This window comes from Dreissena polymorpha, chromosome 4, assembly GCF_020536995.1.
Source record: "Dreissena polymorpha isolate Duluth1 chromosome 4, UMN_Dpol_1.0, whole genome shotgun sequence".
Lineage (NCBI taxonomy): Eukaryota > Metazoa > Mollusca > Bivalvia > Myida > Dreissenidae > Dreissena > Dreissena polymorpha.
In genome coordinates this window covers 27,273,307-27,287,988 of record NC_068358.1, presented here as the reverse complement: position 1 = coordinate 27,287,988, position 14,682 = coordinate 27,273,307, and the positions used below count along the sequence as shown (strand labels likewise).

The 14,682-nt window shown below is 31.5% G+C and overlaps 1 protein-coding gene across 4 annotated transcripts; it reads left to right on the top strand.

Annotated features, from left to right (window-relative positions):
* The first annotated feature begins 1,487 nt into the window (after positions 1-1,487).
* Positions 1,488-14,043, top strand: LOC127876414 (uncharacterized). Of its 4 annotated transcripts, none has more exons than XM_052421672.1 (13): positions 1,518-1,705; positions 3,920-4,024; positions 4,298-4,384; positions 5,444-5,557; positions 6,054-6,104; positions 6,794-6,895; positions 7,624-7,656; positions 11,535-11,598; positions 11,761-11,792; positions 11,957-12,149; positions 12,541-13,047; positions 13,356-13,481; positions 13,694-14,043. In XM_052421672.1, exons 2-13 carry the CDS (start codon positions 3,978-3,980, stop codon positions 13,973-13,975), a joined length of 1,638 nt encoding a protein of 545 aa, XP_052277632.1. In that variant the 5' UTR covers positions 1,518-1,705; positions 3,920-3,977; the 3' UTR covers positions 13,976-14,043. The 4 variants fall into 4 exon arrangements, with proteins under 4 accessions (XP_052277631.1, XP_052277632.1, XP_052277629.1 ...); XM_052421673.1 differs by adding an exon at positions 5,722-5,772 and having other exon boundaries at positions 1,519-1,705; positions 11,535-11,792; XM_052421671.1 differs by having other exon boundaries at positions 1,488-1,561; positions 11,535-11,792.
* Positions 14,044-14,682: the final 639 nt, after the last annotated feature.

Below are 14,682 nucleotides of genomic sequence, written 5' to 3'. Positions count from 1 at the left end.
AAAAAGCATTAAAGCATAAGTAAAATTCGATTAAAGGGTTTTGTAATTACTCAGTTGTTAAATGTAGCGTGTAACACTCCCGATTACATAGTCCAGATGTAAGTGCAAAATACACATAATCAGACAAAACTATTTTTTAGACTAATTTTAATTACTGGTTTATGCAAACAATCAACATTCCTAACCAATGTGCTCATAAGAAGAAACACTATTTCATTATTTTCATATAAAGCTAAACTGAACAAAAACCATGAATCTAATTAAATAAGAAATTGATGGACTTAAAATTAAAAATCATACAGTACAATGAAACTTATTCAGACCAACGTCGAACACCGAACAGGCGCATGACAAGTTTCAGAAGAAAACTGCGCGGTTGCGCTTAGACTGAATATTCATATGAGCCATACATTTTATTAAATTATGTGTATGGTGTAAGAACCAACCTAAATGATGAAATAATACTATTGCGTTTAACCATTTCCAAGTGCAAACCTATACATATCCCGCGTGCTAAAGCGTTCAACCGTCACGGATGAATGGTTTAACGAGAGCTTGCTCAGAATGTAGTCAAATGATTACATCTATACTTTTTAATCAAAATCTTAGCTCATAACTGAGATATTCAAGTTTTATAAGTGTTTCGTTAGAAAAGTCTCCAAGTGTATTACATTAAAATTGATAAAAGATTAATTAATATGTGATTTGATACTGAATCAATTTGCTGTAGGTGTCTTTTATTGCAAGTTTCAGAATCATTATACTTTGAACGTATTGTGTTTTCGGAATGTTCCATTATGAAGTCATTTTCCGCATGTCGGGTTTGTGTAAAACAACATTTCTGAAATCTTAAATTTGGATAACGTGATCAATATGTTACATTTTAAGACGGAACTAATATTATCATGCAAGTACTGTTTACATGTATAATTTCTATACCCATTATTTTTACACATTCAAGCTACAATGGTCGCCCAAGTGAATCTTTTAGAGTTCATACGTATTGGTTTGGTATACGTATCATGTATATATGCTGCTCTGTAAATTCCTAATAAGTGTGATACCAAATTTCGGGACATAATAAGACGAATCATTTATAATTGATTTTGTAAATTCAGTCGAATGAATAAACACAATTGTCAGTCTCCTCGGGTAATCCGGCTCTTCCCAACAACACAATGCCACACCGATATTAAATATATTTCAATAAAAAAACACAAACACATAGTTTGCAATTGCGGCTATAATTCAAAATGCGCCACAACGTTCGTTAGTCTAGTGCAGTTAATTAGGCAGAAGTGCTGGGAAACCCGACGGGTATTCACATAAAGCAGCGCAATGACCTTACAAACTTCGAAAACGCAGACATTTGCAGTCGCTCTATGGAATGCTTACACCCCGCGCTGTTTGAAGTTCAAAGTCACAAATCACTATCAATACATGTTTAAATTCTTACGTGTCCCGCGTTGTTTTTAGTTAAGAGTCCCATATCAATATCAGTACATGTTAAACCGACTGTAAACCAGTCGTCTGATAAACACTGACTGAGGTTATGAGTTCGGTGAGTTGAGGAAAAGGCTATTTACTTTTGATGTATGCGGAAAAACGAGGATCAATCAGAAAGGATTTACAGAAAAACAGGAAAACACATAGATTCGCAGCATTTCAAGTGTATTATGGAGTTACTCTGATTAAAGCACAATTGGTCTGTAGATGATTATAATGTATTACTTATTTATTTGGTTATTTAACATTATTATTTCTGTGTGATTATATTGCAAATCGAAAGTAGAACGGAACATAATGCGAATGAGCATACGTTGTGTTTATAAGTCTTTTTTTCATATGCACTTTAAAACTTTTATTTTATAAATAGTGAATAATCTAGTCAATCGAATATCCACTTTTGAAGCTAAGCTGTATATTCGTTTACATTTGAAATCAATGTTTGATTAACGCCCATTCATCCACGTCACTTTGCCTAAAAGATGTTTCTATTCATGCGCATTATTGTTTATTAATGAAGGTGTTTAGTTTTGTATTCTGTTATCACCGACTTAATTTTCGACAAAACAGATCTTAAAGATTATAATTGCCAACTCCAATTATTATAAATACATGCATACACTCGACATAAGTCAGTCAATTCTACGTGTTTAAACAATAAACACTATGACTAATACACTTGATTAAAATAGCACACAATAATAAAGTCAATATGGGAACATGTTATCAATGTATACATGAAGATGATTGTGATTATATATTAAACGAAACAGTCGAACGTATGAACAAACATTTGTATTGCCATTAATAAAATACCTTTTTAAGATAACAGGTAAGCATTTCCATGATAACAGATTAACAAATTTATCTAATCAAGAACCCATGCTCTTCATCCATAATCGAATACGGTCTGTAGGCTACAAACGGGTGAAGTTCGTGTCGTTTCACAACATTGAACTCGTAAGAAAAATGTTAGGTTAAATTTATAAAAGAACAAACGTTCTTTATGTGTATTGTTGTACTTGCTTAATACATGTGTTGTAAATGCGTTACGAGCTCGAGTTCGAAAGTATGGTTGCTTTTACGATCGCCGAGTCGGCAATTGTCTTATTAAAACACTCACATTTAACAACTATTATTCTGTATCAAATTTTCATAAGACATGCAAAAGAAAATCAATATTGCTTTCATACTTCCATTTTGACGTGCAGCACGAATAATCCATAACCGGACGTTTTCCAGAAGTATCATGGATGAATGCATTTAATACTGTTTTGTAGAACATCTTCTTAAACCAGAATGTATCAACGCTCCTACATTATTTAACCGCGCCACCTGCCGGTGCCACGCAGGAGCGTTTATTGGTCGTGAATGTGTAACATTTAAAGTTGATGCCAAGTTATGGAGGATTTATATCAAACCATCCATTATTATGTTAGGATTAATTCATGCGGGTTCACTGGTGGGCATTTGCTTCAAACTCTTGAAAAAGATTAAATCACGTGCATGCAAAATGCAAAGAATCATGAAAGCATATGATAGATCTTTAAAACTTTAGCGCGTTGCGAACACATAAAACAGGCATCAATATGTCCGAAATACAAAATACATTTCCACAAACCAGAAACAAATGACACAACTCTATCGTGATAATATTCCAGGCGTATTGCCATTACAAGAAGCCATTGAAACATTGTACTATCGGTATTCCGTCATTCTGTGTAGTGCTGTTTTCTATGTTTGGGGTTTTGTTTCATCATACCGCTGCACTGATATCTGTCTGATAGAACGGTAGAAAGTTGTTATATCAGTCGATGTTTGGAGGTAGGTCATATTTCTCGGAATGAACTATAAAGTCATCAGTTTTAGTAAAATAAAATCAGATTCAACGAAACAAACATTTTGATACCAAGATGTTATATAACACAAACAGCAAAAACGTATATATTTAACAAATATTAAGCGCAAGTGTTCATGACACATCAAACGTCAAAATCATATTCATTCCCGCTAAAAATGCAGCGTCATAGCGATGTTTTTTATTTGGCACGAATAAATTAACGGCTCGGCAAGCCTCGCCGTTATATAATTTTAATCCTTGCCATATCAATTACAATAAGATCAGGCTGTTACCTGTTATTGTCTATTTATCCACCTTAACGTGTGTGTTTTTTTTATAAATATAACTGGTTCAAGTAACAGATAAATTGGAACAACATAATTATATATGACATTCTACTACTTAGTATATTTATCAATTCACCATATTGTATCGGGACGTAATATGTTTAATATATAATTTGATAATGTTACAATTAATTATGCAGAATATGCATATTCAGAATATGCATATAGAATTATTTGCGTCGTATTTACACAATTCTTGTATTAAAACTAGTGCTTGTTAACATAGGGAGCGGTAACTCGTTTCACGATGAATGCTTAATACTACGAGAAGTGTATAAACAGATATGTGCTCAAATATTGACCCCATGGTATGCATGGAAAATGCAACAAGGTAAATATTTTTTTTAAAACAATCTGATTGCACGAATGTGGCATAAACTATTATTTTGTATTACATATATGAAACTTATTAACACTTTTATTTAATATACGTTGATAATATCCTTTATAACAAATGGAAGAAATACGTACTAATATTGCCCATTTCACAATATGACGACGTAAAACACAATTACGTTTTAAGTAAACACAATGTGGATTTAATGGAGTTTCAGTTTGTTTATTTGTGACGTTTTCTTGAAATGAATGCTCATCTTATCATTAGTGACCCGAGTGAACATGGTACTTGTGTTCAACACAATGAGATGGAAGTCGATAGTACTGAACAAGCAGAACATGTGCCTAAAAACTTGTATGTATAGTTGCATTTTTTGTTATATTAATATAGTTATATATCACTATAGTATTCTTTTTATTTTGAAGTATTAGTCGTTCTGTTTATGTTAGTGTATTTACATATTAAGATTTGTTTAAGAACTGGTCGATAATTATTCAAGCACATGCAACATTTAACTTAGCTTTTAATATATATATATATATATATATATATATATATATATATATATATATATATATATATATATATATATATATATATATATATATATATATATATATATATATATATATATATACCAATACATAGTGCCAGTTACGCGGTCTCTGTAGTTTTCAGACTGTACTTACGAGGTCAATATAAAAAACGGGGTCTATATACAACCCCGCAATCTAGGCTCCTTTAATTACTATGAGGGGGGTGTAGGGGAGGTAATGCAATCAAATCTCACAATAAGGTCTTAAATCGAAAACCACAATCAGGTCTGAAATTGAAATTGTATATACCTCGCAAATAAGTTCGCTATATATTTCCTTGTATAAGACGTTAAATAAATGACGTATTTATATACAATAATAATAGTAGGTACCCCTATATACCTTAATTCGTGTTTATATCGGATAAAAAAGGGTATGGAGATACATGTATTTAAAGTGGGAACCCCATAACCTATTTCTAAATCAGAGACCCCGTAACTGGCCATATGTGTGAATATATATATATATATATATATATATATATATATGAAAGGAAATAAGCATATATACTCGTATTCATAAATATGAAGGAAGCAACTATTACATGTACTATTCTCGTGTGCCATCTGTTATTTTGTGGAATGCGACATTTCGCTGTTGGAATAAACTTTATTGGTTTGTACATATCAATGGTTGAACATGCTTGAACATTTGAAAAATACGATTATTTCGTATACTCTGATGTGACTTCTTCGCTTATACAATTAAACAATGGTTATAGAGTTTCATAAATATCGCGAGGAAGCATGAAAAAAATCATTCCTTTATACTTATTTGCAACTATGGTACATGTTTTAGATACGTTGCTTTATTTCAGGTCGGTGGAAGACAAGTTAACACAAGAACTGAATTTAGCGAAAGAAATGCTGAAGGAAAAGATGAACGAGTTGGCTAGTGAGAAAAATGCTTATTTACGACTTGAACATGAAAGGTAAACATTATTCAAATTAAGTAATGTATAGACTGAATTCCTTCTTTATATTTGTATACCGAACTCAAAATTTAATTTATAAAGTAACTGGATAAGAGTAGAAAATAATGCATAATAACTTGTACTACATGACAAATGCATTTGGAGTAGTTTTTCATTTGCAGAGTTATCTTGTCAGAATGATCGGGAACAAAGCAATTTTAGCTGCAAAAGTGGTAGAGACTTTTTAACCTTTGTGTGGTTTTGAAAACTTTAGAGTGTACAATTATAATGATGATTTATGTGTGGAACTTAGTCCTCTTAATTTTTTTTTTATATGTTTAAAAACATATATCGTAGGGGCATTTGTATCTGTTACGCATCAAGTTTTTGTTAAGTCGTATGACCTGACTTGTATACATCTTTTGTATAAACTAGTTAATTACAATACGGGCTTGTCTATCCATGTAAACATACGGAATAACAGCCCTTATTTTAAATGTTTACTCTATTACAGCAACATTAAATATAGTCAACTGCAGGAAGAAAAAGAAGCCTGTGAAGCTAGGTACGAGTTACTTATAACAATGTCATTTTTCGAAGCAGAAGACAAAAACGCAAAAGAGCCTAATTTCACTGTCGATTTGCTTTAGACTACCATGTTTCGAATGTTTTCATAGATATGTTATCAAAAAGCAAGTAAACAAGTCTGATAACAAATGTTATAATTGAACGATTTGTAGTACAGTCATAGCTTCCACTAATCATCATGTAACATGATTAATAATTTCCAAATACAAAATGGGTCAAATAACAAACGATTTACATTTGGTTCGGAAACATTAAATAAATATTTCTTAATTCAAACGCAAAATGTATTGTAAATAGAAAACATGCATGACAGTTCATGTAAAAAATACTTAAAGTTTGCTTAACTACGTTTACATTTATCAAATGTGCTATAATAATTCAATTTTAAAGGTCAAAATGACAAACGCAGAGAACAGTCATACACGGAAAAATAAAAATATTGTTTTTATTCTTAATTTGCTTATCAAACAAATATATTAATTTTACAAAATGATTTTTTACATTTCTCCAAAGTCAATATGAAGTTAGATAAAATTACGTCTTTTAGACCAGAAAGAATAAATCCATAGATTATGTCATTGAAATTCCTCCAAACATGGGTTCTTATATTATATAAGAGATGCACCGGTAGTCAGATACTTTTTATAATGTTACATTTATTTTCAGGTATACGCAAGCACGACAGGCCGCATCCAATTACTATGCTGCTCTAGAAGAACAAAAACAAATAATAGAAATAGCATCATCCACAGAAGAACGTTTACAACGGTAACGTAACTAAACTGAGAGACGTTTTGACGTTTTCGTTAATTGACTAAATTAAAACGAAAATTTTCATATCAATTTTTGCGAGCAAACCATTATACTGAACATTAATAATGTTCTAAAATATCCATGAAATGCATCTTTGATGATGCCCGAGTGTTAGAAGTGCTAGACTTTAACTCTAAGGGCCATTGGTTCGAGCCCTGTTATCGTTTACTTTTTATTATTTTTTATTGTATTATTGTGTTTTGTTTTAGAGCTATTCAGTTCCAATGTTTACATTGATCAAATTTAAAGCATTCAATGACAAATTCAAAAAAATACCAAAATCGTTTAAAAAGTCTCTTTAACATATTGAAGAATAATTGCGTGCATGGATGTTTTGATTAATCATATTGCATGGTCTACAATCAAAGATAGTTGTCAAACGGCATTTTCGCAATTGTGTGCTGTACAATTTGGTGTCGTTTGTATCGACACATTTGATGAGAAAAATGATTGCACAAGTTGAGCTTTGAATAGTTGGTTTTGTTTAAAACCAAAATGCTTCCTGGTAGATAAAGTGTTCTAATATGTCTTCCGTAATGGAATACACACACAATAAAATAAAACTGGCTTACAACTTCAACACGTCATTGTTTTCAATCTTTTCGAATGTTTATTTTTGTTTCACATCCTGAATCTTTGCATTGGTACCTCTAAACAAAAGCATTAACAATTGTATGTTTCAGGATTATTGATCAGGACACGCATGATATGAAAGCGTAAGTTATAGTGTATATAAGTTTTTATAAATATACCTTTATTCAATATGTACACGTGCTTTTTATAAAAAATATAGTAGATAAATCCTTAAGTTAGAAATTAAGTTTTTTACATACATTAAATCAAATAATATTACTTTTATTTTATGTGTTTTTTTTTCTTATGCTATTTGAGGAAACATTCGTAAACCGGCTTTGTATGGTTAGAGAACATTCTTTTTGTTGTACGCAAAAGATTTAAATATTGTATTATCAAGCTACCATATTAAGCTTTATTCCTATACATATTACGACGTTTTGATTCTTTGTCGAGTTAATTCTTTGCCGCACATAATTCACAAAGTATTGCTAGAGGGATAATTTATAAACACATATTAACCAGCGTAAGAACATGCGCACAGAAATACATTGGTTCCAATGTTTGCGACATTACCGGAGTTATATCCCTTAGAAGAGCATGTTATTCTATAACCTGTGTCACGCGAAACTTTACAAATAGTATAACCAGCATATGAGCAATCGCACACTATTTCGTTCCCTTTTTCGATCAAGCCGGAAATAAATAGATACACTATGTACATGTGCTCAGAAAACATGAAAGACAACATCTGTAGACTTTTGGTCTCTACTTCCTCAATATATATATAAACAGTATTTCCCTCGTTGTTGGTTCGTTACATTTTGCGGTAATCGCTGTCAGTTTGACAGGTTATATCGCACCGGCGCATCTTTACCCGAGAACGGTAGATGATGTTTCACTTTACAAAGAACAAAATAACCATCACGACATATTATCAATCAACTGATTCCCATTTCCATGCCACTTTTCCCCGGCTTTATATCACTCGACAAAGTGTATACTAAATGGGCGTGTTACTGGTGACCAAGATGCTGAGTTTACATGCATTAAACAAAATGGAGCTAGTTTAGTTGTTTATCAAATTATTTCGACTGCTTTATTTCAATTTGTTACGAAGTTAAATGGTCTATCTTTCAAGAATTTGACCAATTCCCTATTTGCGGTACTATGTTTTTCATAGTAAAAGTAGAAACACGGATGTTGATTTACCTTCCTCTCACTGCATTCATAATAACATCACTGATGATAATATTAAACTCGTTAAATGTAATTTAAATGATGCGCTTACGAATACATTTGCTGAGACTTTTGTTAATACGTATAACACGTACTAGGTTGACATTTTACATCAAATCAATATAGATACAAACCATGCTCTTAAAAACAATAGTATCGCTTTATAAAACCGCTGCAGGAAACATGAAAGACCAAACGACTTGACGTTTATGAAGGCAACATAAGCCATGGGGGAATAATGAATTTCATATTTTAAAATATCGTTAGAATGAGGCTCTGAGAAAGTTTCACAAGCTCAATGGAGGACTTGCACATTTACTTAAAAGAGAATTTTTTAAAGTAATGTTGTTAAAACAAGATGGATAATTTTCAACTCAATGTGATAAATAGGCTATGCCAAGCACGTAGTAATCCAAATTTTTTATGGCAAACAATTACACGTACAACTTAAAAAAAATCTTCACATTCTATCAGCAACAAATCAATCCAAGTGATTGGTTAAATTATTAATTATTTTCGAGTAAATATGCTCTTTACTAGAACTTCTGAAGAAGATGTTTTATCTGAATATGGTTTAGTTCAAAATAGTCCTATCGCACACGAAGAAATAATGATATACATGATAAAAATATTAATAAAATAAAGATTGGAGGGGCACATGTGTTTATATAAACATCGCTTATGCTATATGCTAAGTGTTTTTCTCGCTTTGTAATAAAATTCTTAATACATGAGTATTTCCTATCATGTGAGGCAAAAGCATAATTGTTCCCTTTCACAAATGCGGTTCTAAACTGGAACCGACACATTATAGAGGTATTTCATTGATTAATCTTATGTATAAATTATTTTGAAATATTATAAATTCACGACACACTGTGTACTTTGAATGAAAAATTTGGCAAATAAGATAAGTTGCGATCCGGTTTTCGGAAAGTTTATTCTACAATTGATAACATAATTATTTGTATTACAAAGCATGGTACAAAGATATATAACTAAACCAGGAAATGGTTTGTTGCCTTATACGTTGCTTTTCATACGGCAAATTAAGTTGGTCGAAGGCTAAAGCTAAGTTGGTAATGTAAGCTAAAATTCATTAATGCTATAAAAAGTACTTAGGCAATTTTGAAAAATTTGACATTCAAGAGTATATATTATTAACTTTGTGATTCAACGGTGAAGCCAATCCTTATATATGGTGCGGAAATTTGGGTTAATACTTTTTCGGAAAATTGAAAAACATGTCCAGACCCAATTTTGCAAAGTGTTTATTGATCTGAATAGGTCAACCAACAATTGAATTCTAGGGGAGGTTGGTAGATTGGAATTGCGTTTAGAATATCATTTCAAGTGTGTCAAACACTTGTGTAAACTTATTCACATGCCATTGCATAGATACCCAAAAATACTGTTATAATATGTTGAAACGCCAATATGAAATGTGAAAGACAAATTTGGCTACTTCTGTTAAAATTATGTGATTTAATTATGGTTTTTGTTATATCCGGGTTTATCATGATTTCGGTAATGTTGATGTATTTTCACAACTTTTTACAGATCGCATTATGTGCTGTAACACGCAACAATGGTTAGAGTGTTTACTCGACTCGTCTAGATGTTTAACATATACAATGTATAAATGATTGCTTAAACTAGAAAGATATATTTCTCTTTAAATACCATTTTACTTTTGAAAAAACATTTGCAAAGTTCAGATGGTCCAACAACAAGTTTCTTATTAAAACTGGACGACATATTTGAATAGTAAGGATCTTAGATATTGTACAAATTGACTAAATGTAGAAAACACGTGTGTAATTGAAAACGAAGATCATGTATAGTATCATTATTCTGAATTGCACGAAGAACGTAACATTTACCTTTTTGGTTAAGTGGAAACAGAGAAAAAATCGATTTCATTTATCTGATTAAAACGAAAAATTATCTGACATTGAAGACAATTGCATTATATATATATCTTAATTATCTTAATGCGTAAAGTATAATAAAAAACTATTAACATCTCATGCATGTATAATGTGACCTGTCTTTGTATAGTTGTTTTGGCCGGTGCATTCAATTACGAAATAAATTTTATTATCTATTGATCCATCAAACAAATAGCAAGTATAAATGATTGATAACATTATACCTTGCGATGATTAAGTATATTCTGTATTATAATCAAGATTTTACAAGCAGATTGTATAACATGCATATATGCAATTTTGTGCCATTCTAGCCATACTCTTAAACACATATAAATGGCTTATCAATTTGTTATTGATGGCATGTCTCCTTGAATGTAAGTCAAATATTTAGAAGCCAACGTTTACCTTTTTGGATACCACAGTTCAAAGTTTTAGTAGTATGTTCAACCCAACACATTCTATCACAGACGACTAAAATGTCAGTTTTATATTATCAGAACTGATTAAAAAAAATTTAACCCGCTTCTAAGGATTCTACACTTTATACAAATCATTAATAATCTCATATCGGTAACACGTCAGGGCTTTTATGTTCATAATCAAATACTTTCAAAACCTTTTTAGTTGTAAATTTGTTTGTGAAGAGTCAATAAAAACTAATGCGTACCAAACATGTATGTATTTTCTTTTTTAATTGTTTGCAAGTACCTAAAACAAAAGTATTGACTATATATATATACATGAACATATAACACTTGCTTTATTTATTAAATTTTTTTTTTATTTTTTATTCAATTTTCTTTTTTTGTTTACAAAATAATATAAAATGTCAAAATGAAAATTATTAGTCTTGTAGCTAAGATTGTACAGCTACAGGAACAGATCCATTCGACGGAAGATAAATATGCAACTTTAAACAGAAAGGATAAAACTAAATTAGAAAGCTTAGAAAAGGAGAATTTGACATTCAAAATTAAGCTATGTTCGGAGCGAAGACATATGGAAGAAAAAATGAATCGAATGAATCAAAAGTTTTCTGTAGAAATCAACAAATTGAAAGAATCTTTTACGATTGCAGTACAGGAAAAAGACGATCTTACTATCAGGTGACCAGAGGTTAAATCTTAATCTTTCTAAAATTACGATAATCGCTAACCCTAAAGTATATACTGTGTTGATAAAGAAAGTTTGCTTATCATCTTTCTGTAGTTATTTAAATGAAAGAAAATTTAAACAAGTGCCTTTGAAATCCCAATTTTATAAATTGTAGGTTAAGTAAGTTAGCAAGTGCCAGTTTAACACACAATAATCCGAATATTGCTGACCTGAGTGATCCTAATCGACCAACAAAACTGGCGGAAGCATTCTCCGAGCTGTATGACAACGAATGGACTGATGCGTTCGAAACACTGAAGGACGACGATGAAGTCAAAAGAGTTAAAAGCCTTTCGACTATGTTGCAGGTATGATTGCTTTTATCCTGTTGAAATAAGATATAGTTTTAAGTAAATCTTTACATTATAAAGCAACTTTTCGTTAAAAGCAATGAACGTTTGTTTGAGGTTTCAAAACGAAGACGAGGGGTGAACAGTAGACGGATGCTTTCAGAAACGTTTCTGTTAGTAATTGGTCTTTTGTTGTCAAAGGCAATATTATTTACAAATGCGCAGTGTTCTATATAAGCTCTGCGTGTTGTTCGTCAACAAATTAAATGTGTTTGTTCAATACCCTTTATTCCAATACAGTTTTGACGGCTTTTCTATGAAGTTTACTAAGAATGTTATTCTAGTAAATATGCTTTACCGTTTGATAGTTCATTTTTGGCAATGCGCAATAGAAAGCACCCTTTTTCAGAAAGCGTACGGATTAAGTGTGAGCTTAAGCAAAGAGGCTTTGATCGATATAAAAGGAACATCTGCTAAAATTGTATTCAACATTAAAACACAGCACCATGAGCGCGAACATTCTGGTTTTGTTAGCGGTTCAAATTCTAGTGAGCAAAACAATGTAAACAGCAACGATTCCAATTCTTTGACTATAAACAGCCTAAACGACAATACACCAGTTTTACAAACTGAACATTTCGAAAATGCAATCAGAGTTGAAACGATTACTAGTCACGTATCTGCCATGGAAAGCTACGACAGGGAAAATAGAATGACAGCATCGCAACAAAATCTATTGAAAGAAAACACGCACCATGATAATGTGACAGAAAAGCATCAAGAAAATGAATCGAAAAACGATGCTCAACATACAACAATACCAATTTGTGAGGTGGATGAACAGCTACATGTACACGCAACCCATAAACTACTAGAGCTTAGTGAATGCTCTTCTGAGATAGATACTGTTAAAAAGGTATCCAGAAAATGAATTACTCAATAACGTTATCGTGCTTGGTTTAAACCTATACAGTATGTTAATATGTATTTTATTTGTCTTAGATATAAATGGCTTTAAAAAACTCTAACTTCAAAAACGTTGGTAGTTTGGTAGTTTGCATCGTTTTATTTTCATAAATTTCTTTTTGTGTGAATGACCAGTTTAGAGATTAAATGAAAGTAAATAGTTCCAAAATGTCGCTTATTCATTTATAAATGTGGTTGTTGATGTTACTGTGCCTATTAAAGGGCTTAAAATGCAATACATTTATTTAATGTTTCCAGAATGAATCAGAAATGGAAATTGCAACAGTTGATTTTGATTTTGAACAATTGCAACCGACTGAGAAACAACTCATCAGCGATATCAGAAAACGGATTTTTAATGATATCAAAGATCAAATTATTTTCGTTAGTATTTTTTTTCCTTCATCAAATAGTTAAGATGTCAGTATTTAACAAAAATATAAATATTTGATAGCTTATTATTGCCAATGTAGTAAAAATGCTATGAATATATTTTAGCGAATTTAGAATACGGAGTTAAAAATAAGTAAATTAAATAAAATCATGGCCCTGACTTAACGCTCACTTTCCTCTTTAAAATTTATGAAAATTCACAGATGATCTCCGATGCAGTAGTTGCAGGGATGAATCTACGAGCTTGTGAAAACAGTATTTTCACCTACGTGAAGGCATGCGCTTCCATCTGCTGGCAGATGCGCATCCACCAACCACCTGTCTGCATTGATTTCGTAGAGGTTGATGATCAAACACCGTTTAATACAGCGTCATACAAACATTACACAAAAAGCGGTCCTCGGATAGAATACGTAGTGTGGCCGGCCTTGTACCTTCACGAAGGAGGACCGTTGCTTAGCAAAGGTGTTGCACAGGGGAAATAACTTATGTTGTGTTTATCAAAGATTTGTATTATACAATAGTTTTAACATATTAAATTGACAATTTGTAATTGTTCTTGGACTACCAGAGTTTTTTTTATTAATTGCTGAGTGTTTAGATTAAATGAAATACATTGTATCGTATATATTACCTAATTGTGCCTAAATCAACATTTCTTATGAGCATATTTATATATTTTCGTATGGATAAGCGTTGGTAAATATACATATTTTTTTTATTTACTTTTATATATATATGTATAAATATATTTTTTTCATTTACTTTATATATATATATATAAATGCATAATTGTGTATGCGTATTCACGGAACACTGACTACAATAGCCTTATGTAGCGAATTGACAAGCTCTTTATTTTATGATAATGTTATGTTCCAATTAAAGGGTGACATCGTTTTACCAAGTGACGATACTTTATTATATGCAAAACCGTATTGTTTTCTAAAAAGCATTAATCTAATAATCATTATGTCGTATTAGCATTATAGTATAATAATGTCATTTTAAACCGTTAAAAGATTTTGTCACATTTAATGTCGTTTATGCCTCGGCACTGGTCGGCTATTTCAAACGTGTGAAACTGGCGTTCGAGTAGGCACTAGACCGATTAGGGGCTTGGGGCATCGTCCCTAAAATGTTCACTGCCTATGGGTCTCCACGGTGTTTAATCCGGCACTGAGTATATGCA

What these genes read in the sequence shown, in the direction of transcription:
- LOC127876414 (XM_052421671.1), top strand. Translation starts at nt 3,978, where the DNA reads ATGTGCTCAAATATTGACCCCATGGTATGCATGGAAAATGCAACAAG. An exon ending in AAAGAAGCCTGTGAAGCTAG is followed by an intron (nt 6,105 to 6,793) that starts GTACGAGTTACT and finishes ATTTATTTTCAG; the next exon opens with GTATACGCAAGCACGACAGG. An exon ending in GCCTTTCGACTATGTTGCAG is followed by an intron (nt 12,150 to 12,540) that starts GTATGATTGCTT and finishes ACCCTTTTTCAG; the next exon opens with AAAGCGTACGGATTAAGTGT.